Source organism: Balaenoptera borealis (assembly GCF_965194805.1).
Source record: "Balaenoptera borealis genome assembly, contig: HAP1_SCAFFOLD_1787, whole genome shotgun sequence".
NCBI lineage: Eukaryota > Metazoa > Chordata > Mammalia > Artiodactyla > Balaenopteridae > Balaenoptera > Balaenoptera borealis.
The window spans coordinates 66392-86362 of record NW_028122460.1 but is presented as its reverse complement, the minus strand read 5'-3'; the positions used below and the strand labels follow the sequence as shown (position 1 = coordinate 86362).

Below are 19971 nucleotides of genomic sequence, written 5' to 3'. Positions count from 1 at the left end.
TGTTTTAGCTCTCCTACACTCTCTTCACCCAAGCCCGCCTTCCTGTTGGGGATCGGACCTCCCTATTGGCTCTCTCATACCTTTCAACTGCCTGCTTTGTGACATCACTCTCCTCCCAAACCTACTACCACTTGGTAGAGCCTTGGGGTTTCCGTGGAGCTGTTTGGACCAGTAACCAGTGACCTCTGTACTGGACACGTGCGCCGTTCAGCTGCAGCCACTCGGACATCCTCTAGTGTTGTCTCCTCATCCCTTGTACCTGCAGTGGATGCTTCCTCTTCTCTGACCATGTCAGGTAAGAAAAGAAACTTTGGAAAGTTTTGCGTTCGATTTCTTTTGCCCCTAAATTGAGTAGGAGATTCAAAATAGCATGGAATAATGAGGGAAAGTATTGAACTACAAGTCTGGAGACCTAATTTCACTTTTGACTTTGACGTTTACTATCTGTGTGACTTTGGACAAATCACTGGCTGTCTCACAAAGCCTGTTGCTTTCCTTAACTGTTACGTTAGGATACCACATTGGGTTGATCACTCTGATCCCCTTCTTTTCCAGTATTGAGCCTTAAAGGGTACCCATGTAGAAAACGAAATCAGACACTTCTCAAGAGTGTTTCAACAGAAACATAGAAAAGCCAGGGGACATAGAAAACTAGCAATATATACCAAGATGTTTCATCTCTAATGGTCTCCCTCCACTAGGATTTCGACTAGTTGAAAAGAGAGAATAGGGAGAGAGGATGGAGAGTACTGGGCTCTACAGGGAGGCACAGAGTCGAGCGTAAGGAAGTTTAGGATGGTTTTCATTAGCACAGGCCAACAGGCACCAAGAGATGGGAGAAAATGTAAGAATGAAGAGGGAAAGCATAGAGGAGCTCTCAAGAAAAACGGAGTTTGCAATGGAATGCTGATGGGAACCAAAGATTTTCAATTAAAGCAGAAACAGCACAGAGGGAAACCTGCTCAGAGCAGGGCAAAACCAAGTTGATGGTAGCAAACCCTTACATTAACAGACTTAAGAAGGAAAGTAAGGCCAGAACAGGGGATCACCGGGAAAGGCAGCTTATCAGAAAAGTCATACTCCGTTTTCTTTCTTTTATTGCCTCTCTGAATACAGTTGGCCACTTGACAGTTTTGAATATAAACATTTTAGAAATACGTTTTAGAAATGATGGCTCCTATAAACAAGCAACCACAGTGGTTATCTAGGGGGCTGCTTTTCAGTGTTTTATTCTTTCTAATTTTTAAACTAGGTAGACATTTCACCAATTCAACATTTTAAGTGATATCTTCTAAATTGAATCAGAAGGACTATTTTCCTTGGTGTGATATGTAGGTTCTAAGGCAAGGCTGCTTTTCATTTTTACAGTTATTTCCTTCCTAACACAGAGAGCACATTGATCAACAGCCATCGTTCGCTTGTAGAGCTTAGCTACCGAAGAAGAAGAAGAAAAAGTCAAGCCCCACATCTCTAATTCCCCCCCCCACTTAGGGAATTCCCTGGCGGTCCAGTGCTTAGGACTCGGTGCTTTCACGGCCAGGGCCACGCGGCGCGGCCAAAGAAACAAAACAAACAAACATCCACGTTTATCGAAAACCATATTGTGGAGTCCTGTGGATTTTCTTACATTTGAAAATCTTTTTTAATTGGATTCTAGGCATGATGGTTTTTTGAGGTTTTGGGATGCCATCTTCTTGGATGCTGAAGATGATTCTAATCTAAGTTCTAGGATAAATCCAAAAACCTTCCTGATACATTTTAAGCTTCCTTTCTGCTTATTATATAAGCTATATTCATTGAAATATATATTTCTCCTAGGCTTAATACCTCTTACTTGCTGGGTAAAAATATGAAGGAGCACAATAATGAAACTCTTTTACACTTATTATTTTGCTGTCTGCTTCGTACCGGTTTTCATTGAAATACTTGTCTATATGTGTTGTGGCTACCTATACATGCACATTTATTGCATTCTGTTGCTTGTTATGCATTTTTTACTGACATACCTTCTCTGTCTGTATGCATTGGCTAGGAATTCATTCACCTCTATCACCTCCATCGTGTCTTCTGGTTAATAGTATTCACTAAAATAGAGTGGGCAAAATTCACTTTCATAATATTGCATGGATGGTACAGAATGCCATTTGTTAGTAAATTCATTAGGCTTCGATACTTGCCACATACCCCAGTTTTCATTAATATCTATGGATTTCTTTTTCGTTAACGTAATATGCTTGTCATGATTTTTCTTTGTCTTTCTAGAACTTATTGTATCTTCCTCCATATAAATCATACGCAATAGATCAGCTTATTCATCTATTAATTATTACTGCTATTATTATTGGTGGTGGTGTTATAACCACTTTATAGGTGAGGAATCTGAAGTAATCAGATAACTTTTCCCTTTCCAAAAGCACTTAAGAAATCCACTTTCGGGTAATCATTTTGAGGTAGGATGAGAAACCGGGCTTGAAGAGGGCAAAAATGACTCTTTCAATTCACCAGTTGGACTGAGCTGTACGTCACCTCTAGGTAATAGCGTGGGAACTGCACAAGCAAAGGGAGACACTGAAGACGACAATGGTAATAGCCGTACTGTTTTCTAATGGACAAAAAAAATGCCTATATTATAAGTTCTATTTCTCCTGCTTTCTGGCAGTATCATGCTCAGAGTGGAGTCCTGGCAAGGAAGTCAGGATACTTAGGTTCTGAAACCTGGTAATGATACTAACATAATGAGAGAACTTGAACAAGTCAACCCGACCTCTCTGAGCCTCAGTTTCCTTACTCACGAAATGAGACTGAGAACATCGAAGTTCTCTAAGGGCCTCCTAGTTCTAAAATGCTTCCAGTCTAGGAAATAGCATAGAAGTCAATACGAGTGCAGGCTGAAGGGAAAGACAGGGCAGGGAGAAGGTTGCTTCCAGCCTAGAGAACAATCTCTGAACCACACCACTTGGCTCTTCTGCCCGTCTGTGCCCAAGATGGGAGCACAGGCAGTTAATAGAGAAGAGTGGAAAACTGCTCAGTCCTTACAGCCATCATTAACTGTCTGATTTTGGGTTTCTCAGGAAGTAGTGATAGTAGAGGTGTCCTGATAGCAAGAACCTTCAGATGATGCCGTTCCTCAAACGTAGTGAGAATTTCTCAACCTCCCTGAGTTTTTCATGACCCTCTTGTTCTTACAGAAAATTTCCAACATCCATCTCTACTTGGAACTCTAAATTCTCTGCAGCATTCTCCTCCTGTGGTGAGCAATGCAACTTCCCTAACACGAAGTGTCTGCAACTTCTCCAGAGTCTCTGCCCCTGCCGTCAGTTCGGCATCGGCTACTGGTACCCCTTTCCAGACACTCATGGGTAGTGCCTACCTTTACCAACATTCTAGCACGACTATGTTATCTGGAGTTACTGACCACAGCCAGATCTCCACTTCAGCTGCTTCCTATCCAGGTGTTCTTGAGTGGGACATCACAGCAAGCACTGAAAAGAATTCTTCTTCACTCGGAGACTTTACTCTGGCACTCACTGACCGCCACACAGCTGCCTCCTCCATGTTTCTGGCAGCCCAGGATGATAAAACTTCAGACGCCAAGAACATGGTCCCTCTACATCCATCGCTTTCTGCCAGCCTTGCTCAGGGAACACCATCTCAGATTCCAAATCAGGGGCAGAGCCGCCTGCCACTTCCCTGCCAGGAAGGAAGCCAGGTATATTACTATAACCAAGGCACACTGGGGTCTTTACTGTATGGAGAACTTGGCTCCTGCCCGCAATCCTACGGCTCGGCGTCATACACAGGAAGTCGGGCCTCTGGGCAACCAGAAATGGGAATGGGACTGAAGGAGATTCAGCCCACAAATATCCGACCACCAGCTTCCACCTCTGCAGTCTGCCACCCTGTGTCTGCTCAACGCATCACAGAAACAAGTTTTCAAGGTGAGTATAACAAACGCCAGAGAAAGTTGAAGAATGAGGTCGGCACTCAAAAATGGGGTCAAATCGACAGCTGGGAAGGGGTGTAGAGGCAGGTAGAATTTAGATCCTGAGCCTTTAATAACCACTACCTTCGCTCAGTGCCCTCTGTTTTTAGACTCTCTATGAGAACACCTAGGGCTTCCCTGGTGGCGCCGTGGTTAAGAATCCGCCTGCCAATGCAATGCGGGGGACACGGGTTCGAGCCCTGGTCTGCGAAGATCCCACATGCCGTGCAGCAACTAAGCGCATGTGCCACAACGACGGAGCCTGCATTCTAGAGCCCGTGAGCCTCAACTACCGAAGCCCACGTGCCTACAGCCCATGCTCCGCAACAAAGAGAAGCCACCGCGATGAGAAGCCCGCACACCGCAACCAAGAGTAGCCCCCGCTAGCCGCCAACTAGAGAAAGCCCGTGCACAGCAATGAGAGACCCAGTGCAGCCAAAAAAATAAATACGTAGAATAAATAAGTTCAAACAGTAAATAAATACATAAACATAAATTACAAAAAAAAGAACACCTAATGCAGGTGGGAAGGTGGGAGGGCCACTGTAGAGGTCATCTATGCTACATGTACAAGAACCCCGAGAGCACACCAATCGGTACCACACTTTTCACTGCTGTAGCCGATCGTTCCCCCTGTACTGCCACACTGTAGCACTCCCTTCCCTCATCTACTGCTATAGTCTCTTCGGAAGGTGTTTCAGAACTCTTGTTATGAGAGTGCCAGTTGAACTGTCCTCACTTCCTTCATTTATACCAGGATTGAAGACCTTGTGGTCCGAGATCCTGTCCAGAGAGCAAGCAGGCTAAGACTCTGTCTTTGTTGATGTATTTCATCAGCAAGGGCTCTACCCCCTCTCCTAGTTCATGGTGTGACGTGTTCTTGGCCTCTCGGGAAAGTGGGGAGAATGGAAAGGACCCTATATGAGAATGCTAGGCTTTGTAAAACATTTCAGGTTTTTAAAAATAAGACTCATTTTGTATTGGACTTATAAACAGTCCTATGAAATACAAAGCGAGCCGAGAATCAGCGACAGGAAAGGCTCACCAGTAAGAATTACAACAGTCACCGCTTACCTCGTAGCATAGGGCACTGTCCGTGATCCTTAAGAAGAGTTAGTAGAAATGCCTTGCCCAGCTTGCCCCTGAACCCCTTGAAAGGTACACGACTGCTGTGTTGGTGTTTAGGGGGAGCATCTCACTTACCAGGGACTGACTTCTCCCTTGATCCCTTTGTAGGGATGGAGACCTCCCCCCTGGTGATGAAAAATTCCCTGGGATTGCAACCTCCAAGCCAGACGTTTTGTGTGACACAAAGTCAAGAACTCCCCAAGTCCTGCAGTAGCAGAAACAGCCACATACTTGAGAGTAACCCACCATCTGAACTTGGGGACATTTCAGTGACAGCTCCAGTCCAGAGTGCCAGGCGTCTCCTGGCCCTGCCTCCAGCTCCAAGCCAGGGACAAATAGAGAGTAAGCACGTGGATGATATCAAAACCAAGCTTTCAAAGCCTCTGGATGCCTACCAGATCCCAACAGAGAACCAAGATCCTCCACTACTCCCTTTAGGAATCCCTGATATTCACCAGCCGCTGGCCTGCACCGATCCCCTCAGCCAAGAGGAGCAGCCTGGTTCTGAAAATGCTGATCTGGGAGAGAACAGCCGGAGTCGTCAGGACCTAGGGACACTTGAAAATGGGATTGAACCTAGCAGTGGTCTTGCAGACATTACTACACTGGCGGAGGATATTCACCTTCCCCAGCTCTTTAATCCTTTGAAAGATCTTGATCAATCCCAAGGTCCCAACGTGATCAAAGCTAAAGACACCAGAGCCATTAAGGTGAATCAGGTGCAGGAAAAGCCAAGTGTCATAAAGGTTCCCTCTGATCAACCCAGGAAGAACAAACAGAAAGCCTCTGAGCCTATCAGTGGCGCTCCCAAGGCCAAAATCCAGCCAAAGAATCCAGAGTGCCTGTTAGGGGGAGAAGTGGTTATATGCCACGCTGCAGTCAGTGACAGGGCTCCTGTGAACACGGCCAAGCACTCTCAAGGCAAACCTCAGAAAGCTGCATCCAGAAAGATCAGCAAAACTAAGAGCCACGGGCAGGAAAAGACCAAAAGGACCAGAGGGAGAAACAAGGCTGAGGAGAACAAGCAGTCAGGGAACAAAGTCAAGGCAGAAGAGAAGCCAGCAATCCCCCACACGAAGCGAAAGGAACACCAAACTGAGCTTCTCCAACAGAGCTTTCAAAAGCCTCGAACCTCCCTTGGCGTGCGCATGCTGGAGTCTGTGAAGGTTCTTCATGCGCTGGGGAAGAAGAATGAGACGAAAACTGGGCGCTCTTCCTGTCGGCTCTTGGGAAAGTCAAGCAACCCCAAAGACCCCCAGCCACCCCCAGCTATCCAGCCATGGCGGCATACCCCACGTGAGGGGAAGGGTCCTGAGAAAACGCAAGTCCAAGCCCAGAAACCAGACAGCAGTGCTGAAACAGAGTGTCCGTCTCCAGCCCAGTATGAGCGGCCTCCTCCTGGGAAGGTCAAGTTGATACCTCTGCCTTTTTCTGCCTGGGACAAGCCTCAAGCTCGACCCGCTCCTCGGAGGCCACAGTCTCTGGCCTCACATCGGCCTGCTGGGGCTTACCGTGCCCAGCCTGGTTCTACTGACTCAGCTCAACCTGCTGCAGCCAATTCATCCCAGCCAGCTCCTGCCTCTTTGCCAGGCCCCGCCAAACCAGCTCAGCCAACTGTGACCAACCCAACCCAACCGGCTTGGCCCAACCATACCCAGCCTCGTGTCCCTCAGTCTGCTGCTCCTAGGCCTGCACCCTCCAAAACTTCATCTGGCGCTCCTCTCCAGCGGGAGCCTGTTCCCCCTGCTGTGAATAAGCGCCAGTCCCCACCCAAGCTCCAAACCCACTTTCTACTCCAAGACTTCAGCAAGCAACGAGTTCCATGGAGGGAACCCAACGTGCCTGAGCCAGTCATGTCAAAGCCCATCGAACAAGAGCAGAGGCCAGAGCGAGAGGCCATGAAGAGGCGGGCTCAACAACAACGGGAGAATGCTGCCAGATACACCTCTTCGGGCAAGCTGCAATTTTTCACCGAGAGGGAAAACGAAATGGAAATTGCCGACTACTACGGATACGTCAAGTGAGAGCTGCTAGGATTCTTGGTGCCACCTTGGCTACCAGCTGTTCTTCCATACACAGGTAAGACAGGTATAGAACTGAATAAGTAAATGGAATACAATTAATAGACGAGTAACAAACCTTTCGAATTTTCAGATGCTGCTAACTGGGGCGTGAGAAAGGAAGGACTGAAAGTTGGATGGGAGAATGAAGGAAAGGGGTAAAAACTGAGCAAAGAGGAAGGAACTTGGCCCAGGGCTAGGAAGGCCAAAAGAGACGTATGGATTTAGGAAAGGAAGCAGGAGCGAGGATGAAATGGCAGAAGTAAAAAGCAGGGTCAGAGGTCTGGGTTGAAAGAACACAATTGGAGTAGAGTTGAAGGTGACAGAAGATGAGTCTAGGTTTACTAGGAGAAATAGAAAAAGTCTCTCGGGGACGCTGGCCTTAAGTCTCACAACCACCAGATAGGTATTTCAGAAAACAAGAGGTTCAGGACACATCTCTGAAAGGTCTGAGTTGCCTTATTCAGGTGTGACTGTAGTGGGGGAATAGGGAAATCTACCAGAGAAGTGGCTAGGGCTCAGAGTTATCCTAGGGGCAGCTGACGACAGGGGCAGAGCCAAGGGAACTGCTGGATCAGGAGGCCCACGAACAAAGCAGGGGCATAGCCGCCTGTCACTTCCCTGCCAGGAAGGAAGCCAGGTATATTACTGTAACCAAGGCACACTGGGGTCTTTACTGTATGGAGAACTTGGCTCCTGCCCGCAATCCTACGGCTCGGCGTCACACACAGGAAGTAGGGCCTCTGGGCAACCAGAAATGGGAATGGGACTGAAGGAGATTCAGCCCACAAATATCCGACCACCAGCTTCCACCTCTGCAGTCTGCCACCCTGTGTCTGCTCAACGCATCACAGAAACAAGTTTTCAAGGTGAGTATACAGACGGCAGAGAAAAGTTGAACAATGAGGTCAGCATTCAAAAATGGGGTCAAATCGACAGCTGGGAAGGGGTGTAGAGACAGGTAGAATTTAGATCCTGAGCCTTTAATAACCACTACCTTCTCTCAGTGCTCTCTGTTTTTAGACTCTATATGAGAACACCTAGGGCTTCCCTGGTGGCGCCTGCCAATGCAGGGGACACGGGTTCGAGCCCTGGTCTGCGAAGATCCCACATGCCGTGCAGCAACTAAGCGCATGTGCCACGACGACGGAGCCTGCATTCTAGAGCCCGTGAGCCTCAACTACCGAAGCCCACGTGCCTACAGCCCATGCTCCGCAACAAGAGAAGCCACCGCGATGAGATGCCCGCACACCGCAACCGAGAGTAGCCCCCGCTAGCCGCCAACTAGAGAAAGCCCGTGCACAGCAATGAGAGACCCAGTGCAGCCAAAAAAATAAATACGTAGAATAAATAAGTTCAAACAGTAAATAAATACATAAACATAAATTACAAAAAAAAACAACACCTAATGCAGGTGGGAAGGTGGGAGGGCCACTGTAGAGGTCATCTATGCTACATGTACAAGAACCCCGAGAGCACACCAATCGGTACCACACTTTTCACTGCTGTAGCCGATCATTCCCCCTGTACTGCCACACTGTAGCACTCCCTTCCCTCATCTACTGCTATAGTCTCTTTGGAAGGTGTTTCCGAACTCTTGTTATCAGAGTGCCAGTTGAACTGTCCTCACTTCCTTCATTTATACCAGGATTGAAGACCTTGTGGTCCGAGATCCTGTCCAGAGAGCAAGCAGGCTAAGGCTCTGTCTTTGTTGATGTATTTCATCAGAAAGGGCTCTACCCCCTCTCCTAGTTCATGGTGTGAAGTGTTCTTGGCCTCTCGGGAAAGTGGGGAGAATGGAAAGGACCCTATATGAGAATGCTAGGCTCTGTAAAACATTTCAGGTTTTTAAAAATAAGACTCATTTTGTATTGGACTGACAACAGTCCTATGAAATACAAAGAAGGCCGAGAATCAGTGACAGGAAAGGATCACCAGTAAGAACTACAGCAGTCACCGCTTACCTCGTAGCATAGGGCACTGTCCGTGATCCTTAAGAAGAGTTAGTAGAAATGCCTTGCCCATCTTGCCCCTGAACCCCTTGAAAGGTACACGACTGCTGTGTTGGTGTTTAGGGGGAGCATCTCACTTACCAGGGACTGACTTCTCCCTTGATTCCTCTGTAGTGATGGAGACTTCCCCGCTGATGAAAAATTCCCTGGGATTGCAACCTCCAAGCCAGACAGCTTTCCTATGGAATGACAGAGAACTTGTCAAGGTGAAACACCAGTCTGCGGGAGAAAGGGAGGAAGAGAATGATGGAAATCGTTTCTGGGAAACTATTTTTACATTATGTGTTGTTTGTTCCCGGTAAATAAACTGAAATCTTCTTAACAGTACAACAAAATCTAAACCACTAAAGCCAACAATACAGGAGTATAACGTTCGACAAAAATTTCTTTGGCTGCGCAGCATGTGGGATCTTAGCTCCCCAACCAGGGATTGAACCCACGCCTGCTGCGTTGGAAGCGCAGAGTCTTCACCACGGGACCACCGGGGAAGTCCCAGGACTATCACTTTTAAAGGAGAAGGTACAAACCCCTCGGTTCTATGAACTGGAGATTTTTAGTAAGAAGTCAATATATTTGTTGTTAGGCACATTTTATGTTAGGCTGTCTCCCTGCACAGGATGCAGGCGCCTTGAGAATGGAAGTCATATCCCTCTATAGTACGTCCCTCTTCTTTCTGCTTTGCAGTTTGCTGCTCCACTTGTTCAACCCCACCTAGTAATAACCTATACTTCCCTTGTTCCTGTTTTCCCATCTGGAAAACAGACAAAAGGCAACCAAACAACGCAAAGGTCTCAACAAATAAGGGATATCCAAAACCAGAGATGGCCAGAACTTCTGTACCCCTGATGAAATAGTCCTCATACAAAACCTGATAATCAAATTCCTTAATGCTAGGAATCACAGTGAAAAATAGTATCTGAACTGACTTCTGTCAGATGAGTGAGAACTAAGGTTAATTCAGTGTATCTGAAGCATAGAAAGTGAGGGCAAAAGTGGCACAAGATGGGGCTAGAGAAGCAGAGAGGATTCTAGACCACGCAGAGTCTTAAAGGCCAACAGTGTGTTTTCTATTCTCAAAACAATGCTTGTGAGCGATGTTTATGAGCAACGTTCCAACTTGCTTTGAAGGTTTCTTGTGTGAAGAGTGGATTGGAAGGAAACAAGATATATGGACACCAGTTAGGACCTAATCGCAACAGACAGGCAAGTTCAGTATTAGGAAGTTGAGGAAGAGCTGGCTGACAGATTCCAAAGAAATTCAGGAGATGAACTGAAGCGGGCTTAATGGGGTAGGAGATGGAGGAAAGGAAGGTCTTAGGGAATTCAAGGGTTTACTGCACACATGAGCAAAGTCTCAAAATTAATCATTTGAACGTACAGAGGCGGATCTCCCAAATGACACCGGTTAGGAAGCAACGGTACGCCCTTTAGAATTCCTAGAGACAACACAAATCAACTGTTTCGATGGAAAATTCGGCGGGACTCTTGATTTCCATGGGAATACAGAGAAAAGAGACACTGATCTGGCTTGCAGGTATATTTAGGAAGTTGTTAGCCGGACATCACCTACTAGTATCATGTAAGTAGGCCGTCCGAAGTAGGAAGCTTAGGGGAAAAACCTGGAGGAAAACTTAAAAGCTTAAGCCACACCTCTACACTACACCACCTTTCACAATTTCTTCTCAGATAAGCATCATCCCCATCAGTGAAGAAACTCGTTCGTACCTCATAATAGGAAAAACAGGCCTAAAGATTCAATGTGTGTCTTGGGAGGTCCCATCTATGCGATATCTTCCTGGGACCAGAAAAGGCCCCAGGAAGATCCATCTCTGCACCCCTGAAAGCTTACCACCAAGGAAAATGACTAGGTCCATAGATTTCCTCCCTCAAACCAGCTTACCTCACACATAGATCATTAGCAACTCCGCCCTTACTCACATTATCACAGTCACAAGAGTGGTTAGGGAGAAAAGCACTAACCAGGGGAACTAAAACAGAGGCAATCCAGGCCAAGCTGGGCTGGTGGCAGATATCTTGCTCCTTACGCTCGGGTGCATAATGCGACTCACCACAGTGCCTTTTTCACAGACCCTTTTGAACGTTTCTCCACAGAATCCAACAGCTCAAGTTAGTTCATGACGCTTCAAGGTCAACAATCGTCAAGAGAAAAACATGCAATATGTCTTACAATGTTGGATTCCTTACAAACAGGACAAGGAGATAACCATGTAGACAAAACCAGAGCATTTGAAAACATCTGTATTCTACAAACACACCAGTGAATGCTATAAATAAGGTACTATGACATAAAACAAAATGAAAACTAGATGTGAGACTCTTCTCTTCAGTGTACAGACTTCATGGCAGTTGCTGCACACTATCTAGCTACTTAGATCTTTAACTCTCTGTTCTGTTAATACCAAATGAGGCCCAAGTGTGTCAACCTGTTTCCCACAGAAACCAAAAAGTCTACATGCATCTCTTTTCTCCTGTGCCCTTTCACCTTACCTGCTCCCAATTCTCCACCAACGTCCTCCTCTTTCTCTAATTATTCTCCTCTTCATTTTGCTTGGCCTTGCCCCCAAGCATGCAAGACAGAGAGTCCTAGAGGTCCAAGATTCTAGAGTGGCTGTTTGCAAGGCGGAGGAGATTACAGTAACTGCCACACTGTATATACTTCTGTGCAAAGAAAAAGGGACAGTGTTCAGAATGTCTCTCACATATAACAAGAGCTGGAGATGGCAGGATACCTGTGTGGCCCAAGGAACTAGAGCTAGCAAATTATGGGCCAAACAATTGCAACCAAAGGCTGGAAGAGGAAAGGTCTGCAACCAGCTCTGTCTCCTAGCTCTCTGGTATTTGCTGCCAACGGGCAGAGTCTATTTCGTGAAGCATCAAGCACTGAAAAGAAGACTCCTGCTGCTGGAAGTTGACAGGAAGTAACGTCCAATGCAAGATCAAGGCTTGTCCTCGAAGCAATGCCCATAATGGAAGAAAAAAAAAAAAGAGAAAGCGGAAGAGAAATGTTAAGTCGCAAGTCCAACCTGGCCCCCAGCCTAGCCCAGCCCAAGGAAGGTAGGAGTCAAGGAGAAGAAACTAAAAGAGAAGAGCCTTGGACCACAACATTCTCCACAAGGTACACTCAAGAAACTTCACCTTACTTTTGAACCAAGTTACAAAGAGAGCTTCTTAATCCCTACTTTGGCTCCTTAAAAGCTGCTATCAGTTCACTCATTAGACACATCTGATTTCAGAACAACTGTAATAGTTCAAACTAGATGGCTCTTTCCTTCCTAAGGATTATTAATTAAAGAAGATCTATATAGCTCTAAGTATATGATACATAAAATAGAATACTCTGTAGAATATAAGTAACTCTTAGTTCAGTGTATTAATGAACGTCTGTAAGAAATGTGGCAATGATTTCCCTAATGGAAGAGCCTGGGGGAGGTAAATCTGTCTTCTAGGATTTCCTCCTCCCCAAAGCTCAGAAACTCAGGTGTTGTTTTAGCTCTCCTACACTCTCTTCACCCAAGCCCGCCTTCCTGTTGGGGATCGGACCTCCCTATTGGCTCTCTCATACCTTTCAACTGCCTGCTTTGTGACATCACTCTCCTCCCAAACCTACTACCACTTGGTAGAGCCTTGGGGTTTCCGTGGAGCTGTTTGGACCAGTAACCAGTGACCTCTGTACTGGACACGTGCGCCGTTCAGCTGCAGCCACTCAGACATCCTCTAGTGTTGTCTCCTCATCCCTTGTACCTGCAGTGGATGCTTCCTCTTCTCTGACCATGTCAGGTAAGAAAAGAAACTTTGGAAAGTTTTGCGTTCGATTTCTTTTGCCCCTAAATTGAGTAGGAGATTCAAAATAGCATGGAATAATGAGGGAAAGTATTGAACTACAAGTCTGGAGACCTAATTTCACTTTTGACTTTGACGTTTACTATCTGTGTGACTTTGGACAAATCACTGGCTGTCTCACAAAGCCTGTTGCTTTCCTTAACTGTTACGTTAGGATACCACATTGGGTTGATCACTCTGATCCCCTTCTTTTCCAGTATTGAGCCTTAAAGGGTACCCATGTAGAAAACGAAATCAGACACTTCTCAAGAGTGTTTCAACAGAAACATAGAAAAGCCAGGGGACATAGAAAACTAGCAATATATACCAAGATGTTTCATCTCTAATGGTCTCCCTCCACTAGGATTTCGACTAGTTGAAAAGAGAGAATAGGGAGAGAGGATGGAGAGTACTGGGCTCTACAGGGAGGCACAGAGTCGAGCGTAAGGAAGTTTAGGATGGTTTTCATTAGCACAGGCCAACAGGCACCAAGAGATGGGAGAAAATGTAAGAATGAAGAGGGAAAGCATAGAGGAGCTCTCAAGAAAAACGGAGTTTGCAATGGAATGCTGATGGGAACCAAAGATTTTCAATTAAAGCAGAAACAGCACAGAGGGAAACCTGCTCAGAGCAGGGCAAAACCAAGTTGATGGTAGCAAACCCTTACATTAACAGACTTAAGAAGGAAAGTAAGGCCAGAACAGGGGATCACCGGGAAAGGCAGCTTATCAGAAAAGTCATACTCCGTTTTCTTTCTTTTATTGCCTCTCTGAATACAGTTGGCCACTTGACAGTTTTGAATATAAACATTTTAGAAATACGTTTTAGAAATGATGGCTCCTATAAACAAGCAACCACAGTGGTTATCTAGGGGGCTGCTTTTCAGTGTTTTATTCTTTCTAATTTTTAAACTAGGTAGACATTTCACCAATTCAACATTTTAAGTGATATCTTCTAAATTGAATCAGAAGGACTATTTTCCTTGGTGTGATATGTAGGTTCTAAGGCAAGGCTGCTTTTCATTTTTACAGTTATTTCCTTCCTAACACAGAGAGCACATTGATCAACAGCCATCGTTCGCTTGTAGAGCTTAGCTACCGAAGAAGAAGAAGAAAAAGTCAAGCCCCACATCTCTAATTCCCCCCCCCACTTAGGGAATTCCCTGGCGGTCCAGTGCTTAGGACTCGGTGCTTTCACGGCCAGGGCCACGCGGCGCGGCCAAAGAAACAAAACAAACAAACATCCACGTTTATCGAAAACCATATTGTGGAGTCCTGTGGATTTTCTTACATTTGAAAATCTTTTTTAATTGGATTCTAGGCATGATGGTTTTTTGAGGTTTTGGGATGCCATCTTCTTGGATGCTGAAGATGATTCTAATCTAAGTTCTAGGATAAATCCAAAAACCTTCCTGATACATTTTAAGCTTCCTTTCTGCTTATTATATAAGCTATATTCATTGAAATATATATTTCTCCTAGGCTTAATACCTCTTACTTGCTGGGTAAAAATATGAAGGAGCACAATAATGAAACTCTTTTACACTTATTATTTTGCTGTCTGCTTCGTACCGGTTTTCATTGAAATACTTGTCTATATGTGTTGTGGCTACCTATACATGCACATTTATTGCATTCTGTTGCTTGTTATGCATTTTTTACTGACATACCTTCTCTGTCTGTATGCATTGGCTAGGAATTCATTCACCTCTATCACCTCCATCGTGTCTTCTGGTTAATAGTATTCACTAAAATAGAGTGGGCAAAATTCACTTTCATAATATTGCATGGATGGTACAGAATGCCATTTGTTAGTAAATTCATTAGGCTTCGATACTTGCCACATACCCCAGTTTTCATTAATATCTATGGATTTCTTTTTCGTTAACGTAATATGCTTGTCATGATTTTTCTTTGTCTTTCTAGAACTTATTGTATCTTCCTCCATATAAATCATACGCAATAGATCAGCTTATTCATCTATTAATTATTACTGCTATTATTATTGGTGGTGGTGTTATAACCACTTTATAGGTGAGGAATCTGAAGTAATCAGATAACTTTTCCCTTTCCAAAAGCACTTAAGAAATCCACTTTCGGGTAATCATTTTGAGGTAGGATGAGAAACCGGGCTTGAAGAGGGCAAAAATGACTCTTTCAATTCACCAGTTGGACTGAGCTGTACGTCACCTCTAGGTAATAGCGTGGGAACTGCACAAGCAAAGGGAGACACTGAAGACGACAATGGTAATAGCCGTACTGTTTTCTAATGGACAAAAAAAATGCCTATATTATAAGTTCTATTTCTCCTGCTTTCTGGCAGTATCATGCTCAGAGTGGAGTCCTGGCAAGGAAGTCAGGATACTTAGGTTCTGAAACCTGGTAATGATACTAACATAATGAGAGAACTTGAACAAGTCAACCCGACCTCTCTGAGCCTCAGTTTCCTTACTCACGAAATGAGACTGAGAACATCGAAGTTCTCTAAGGGCCTCCTAGTTCTAAAATGCTTCCAGTCTAGGAAATAGCATAGAAGTCAATACGAGTGCAGGCTGAAGGGAAAGACAGGGCAGGGAGAAGGTTGCTTCCAGCCTAGAGAACAATCTCTGAACCACACCACTTGGCTCTTCTGCCCGTCTGTGCCCAAGATGGGAGCACAGGCAGTTAATAGAGAAGAGTGGAAAACTGCTCAGTCCTTACAGCCATCATTAACTGTCTGATTTTGGGTTTCTCAGGAAGTAGTGATAGTAGAGGTGTCCTGATAGCAAGAACCTTCAGATGATGCCGTTCCTCAAACGTAGTGAGAATTTCTCAACCTCCCTGAGTTTTTCATGACCCTCTTGTTCTTACAGAAAATTTCCAACATCCATCTCTACTTGGAACTCTAAATTCTCTGCAGCATTCTCCTCCTGTGGTGAGCAATGCAACTTCCCTAACACGAAGTGTCTGCAACTTCTCCAGAGTCTCTGCCCCTGCCGTCAGTTCGGCATCGGCTACTGGTACCCCTTTCCAGACACTCATGGGTAGTGCCTACCTTTACCAACATTCTAGCACGACTATGTTATCTGGAGTTACTGACCACAGCCAGATCTCCACTTCAGCTGCTTCCTATCCAGGTGTTCTTGAGTGGGACATCACAGCAAGCACTGAAAAGAATTCTTCTTCACTCGGAGACTTTACTCTGGCACTCACTGACCGCCACACAGCTGCCTCCTCCATGTTTCTGGCAGCCCAGGATGATAAAACTTCAGACGCCAAGAACATGGTCCCTCTACATCCATCGCTTTCTGCCAGCCTTGCTCAGGGAACACCATCTCAGATTCCAAATCAGGGGCAGAGCCGCCTGCCACTTCCCTGCCAGGAAGGAAGCCAGGTATATTACTATAACCAAGGCACACTGGGGTCTTTACTGTATGGAGAACTTGGCTCCTGCCCGCAATCCTACGGCTCGGCGTCATACACAGGAAGTCGGGCCTCTGGGCAACCAGAAATGGGAATGGGACTGAAGGAGATTCAGCCCACAAATATCCGACCACCAGCTTCCACCTCTGCAGTCTGCCACCCTGTGTCTGCTCAACGCATCACAGAAACAAGTTTTCAAGGTGAGTATAACAAACGCCAGAGAAAGTTGAAGAATGAGGTCGGCACTCAAAAATGGGGTCAAATCGACAGCTGGGAAGGGGTGTAGAGGCAGGTAGAATTTAGATCCTGAGCCTTTAATAACCACTACCTTCGCTCAGTGCCCTCTGTTTTTAGACTCTCTATGAGAACACCTAGGGCTTCCCTGGTGGCGCCGTGGTTAAGAATCCGCCTGCCAATGCAATGCGGGGGACACGGGTTCGAGCCCTGGTCTGCGAAGATCCCACATGCCGTGCAGCAACTAAGCGCATGTGCCACAACGACGGAGCCTGCATTCTAGAGCCCGTGAGCCTCAACTACCGAAGCCCACGTGCCTACAGCCCATGCTCCGCAACAAAGAGAAGCCACCGCGATGAGAAGCCCGCACACCGCAACCAAGAGTAGCCCCCGCTAGCCGCCAACTAGAGAAAGCCCGTGCACAGCAATGAGAGACCCAGTGCAGCCAAAAAAATAAATACGTAGAATAAATAAGTTCAAACAGTAAATAAATACATAAACATAAATTACAAAAAAAAGAACACCTAATGCAGGTGGGAAGGTGGGAGGGCCACTGTAGAGGTCATCTATGCTACATGTACAAGAACCCCGAGAGCACACCAATCGGTACCACACTTTTCACTGCTGTAGCCGATCGTTCCCCCTGTACTGCCACACTGTAGCACTCCCTTCCCTCATCTACTGCTATAGTCTCTTCGGAAGGTGTTTCAGAACTCTTGTTATGAGAGTGCCAGTTGAACTGTCCTCACTTCCTTCATTTATACCAGGATTGAAGACCTTGTGGTCCGAGATCCTGTCCAGAGAGCAAGCAGGCTAAGACTCTGTCTTTGTTGATGTATTTCATCAGCAAGGGCTCTACCCCCTCTCCTAGTTCATGGTGTGACGTGTTCTTGGCCTCTCGGGAAAGTGGGGAGAATGGAAAGGACCCTATATGAGAATGCTAGGCTTTGTAAAACATTTCAGGTTTTTAAAAATAAGACTCATTTTGTATTGGACTTATAAACAGTCCTATGAAATACAAAGCGAGCCGAGAATCAGCGACAGGAAAGGCTCACCAGTAAGAATTACAACAGTCACCGCTTACCTCGTAGCATAGGGCACTGTCCGTGATCCTTAAGAAGAGTTAGTAGAAATGCCTTGCCCAGCTTGCCCCTGAACCCCTTGAAAGGTACACGACTGCTGTGTTGGTGTTTAGGGGGAGCATCTCACTTACCAGGGACTGACTTCTCCCTTGATCCCTTTGTAGGGATGGAGACCTCCCCCCTGGTGATGAAAAATTCCCTGGGATTGCAACCTCCAAGCCAGACGTTTTGTGTGACACAAAGTCAAGAACTCCCCAAGTCCTGCAGTAGCAGAAACAGCCACATACTTGAGAGTAACCCACCATCTGAACTTGGGGACATTTCAGTGACAGCTCCAGTCCAGAGTGCCAGGCGTCTCCTGGCCCTGCCTCCAGCTCCAAGCCAGGGACAAATAGAGAGTAAGCACGTGGATGATATCAAAACCAAGCTTTCAAAGCCTCTGGATGCCTACCAGATCCCAACAGAGAACCAAGATCCTCCACTACTCCCTTTAGGAATCCCTGATATTCACCAGCCGCTGGCCTGCACCGATCCCCTCAGCCAAGAGGAGCAGCCTGGTTCTGAAAATGCTGATCTGGGAGAGAACAGCCGGAGTCGTCAGGACCTAGGGACACTTGAAAATGGGATTGAACCTAGCAGTGGTCTTGCAGACATTACTACACTGGCGGAGGATATTCACCTTCCCCAGCTCTTTAATCCTTTGAAAGATCTTGATCAATCCCAAGGTCCCAACGTGATCAAAGCTAAAGACACCAGAGCCATTAAGGTGAATCAGGTGCAGGAAAAGCCAAGTGTCATAAAGGTTCCCTCTGATCAACCCAGGAAGAACAAACAGAAAGCCTCTGAGCCTATCAGTGGCGCTCCCAAGGCCAAAATCCAGCCAAAGAATCCAGAGTGCCTGTTAGGGGGAGAAGTGGTTATATGCCACGCTGCAGTCAGTGACAGGGCTCCTGTGAACACGGCCAAGCACTCTCAAGGCAAACCTCAGAAAGCTGCATCCAGAAAGATCAGCAAAACTAAGAGCCACGGGCAGGAAAAGACCAAAAGGACCAGAGGGAGAAACAAGGCTGAGGAGAACAAGCAGTCAGGGAACAAAGTCAAGGCAGAAGAGAAGCCAGCAATCCCCCACACGAAGCGAAAGGAACACCAAACTGAGCTTCTCCAACAGAGCTTTCAAAAGCCTCGAACCTCCCTTGGCGTGCGCATGCTGGAGTCTGTGAAGGTTCTTCATGCGCTGGGGAAGAAGAATGAGACGAAAACTGGGCGCTCTTCCTGTCGGCTCTTGGGAAAGTCAAGCAACCCCAAAGACCCCCAGCCACCCCCAGCTATCCAGCCATGGCGGCATACCCCACGTGAGGGGAAGGGTCCTGAGAAAACGCAAGTCCAAGCCCAGAAACCAGACAGCAGTGCTGAAACAGAGTGTCCGTCTCCAGCCCAGTATGAGCGGCCTCCTCCTGGGAAGGTCAAGTTGATACCTCTGCCTTTTTCTGCCTGGGACAAGCCTCAAGCTCGACCCGCTCCTCGGAGGCCACAGTCTCTGGCCTCACATCGGCCTGCTGGGGCTTACCGTGCCCAGCCTGGTTCTACTGACTCAGCTCAACCTGCTGCAGCCAATTCATCCCAGCCAGCTCCTGCCTCTTTGCCAGGCCCCGCCAAACCAGCTCAGCCAACTGTGACCAACCCAACCCAACCGGCTTGGCCCAACCATACCCAGCCTCGTGTCCCTCAGTCTGCTGCTCCTAGGCCTGCACCCTCCAAAACTTCATCTGGCGCTCCTCTCCAGCGGGAGCCTGTTCCCCCTGCTGTGAATAAGCGCCAGTCCCCACCCAAGCTCCAAACCCACTTTCTACTCCAAGACTTCAGCAAGCAACGAGTTCCATGGAGGGAACCCAACGTGCCTGAGCCAGTCATGTCAAAGCCCATCGAACAAGAGCAGAGGCCAGAGCGAGAGGCCATGAAGAGGCGGGCTCAACAACAACGGGAGAATGCTGCCAGATACACCTCTTCGGGCAAGCTGCAATTTTTCACCGAGAGGGAAAACGAAATGGAAATTGCCGACTACTACGGATACGTCAAGTGAGAGCTGCTAGGATTCTTGGTGCCACCTTGGCTACCAGCTGTTCTTCCATACACAGGTAAGACAGGTATAGAACTGAATAAGTAAATGGAATACAATTAATAGACGAGTAACAAACCTTTCGAATTTTCAGATGCTGCTAACTGGGGCGTGAG

General features: G+C 46.6%; 1 protein-coding gene across 1 annotated transcript in view; it reads right to left on the bottom strand.

Annotated features, from left to right (window-relative positions):
* Positions 1 to 2027: 2027 nt before the first annotated feature.
* Positions 2028 to 19971, bottom strand: part of LOC309622194 (uncharacterized protein) — a gene marked incomplete at its 5' end in the record, with an annotated part of 79363 nt that continues 61419 nt past the window's right edge. The window contains 2 exons of the mRNA XM_082409320.1: positions 2028 to 2084; positions 9264 to 9401. Coding sequence (XP_082265446.1) covers positions 2050 to 2084; positions 9264 to 9401 — 173 coding nt within the window. The remainder of the gene's footprint in view (positions 2085 to 9263; positions 9402 to 19971) is intronic.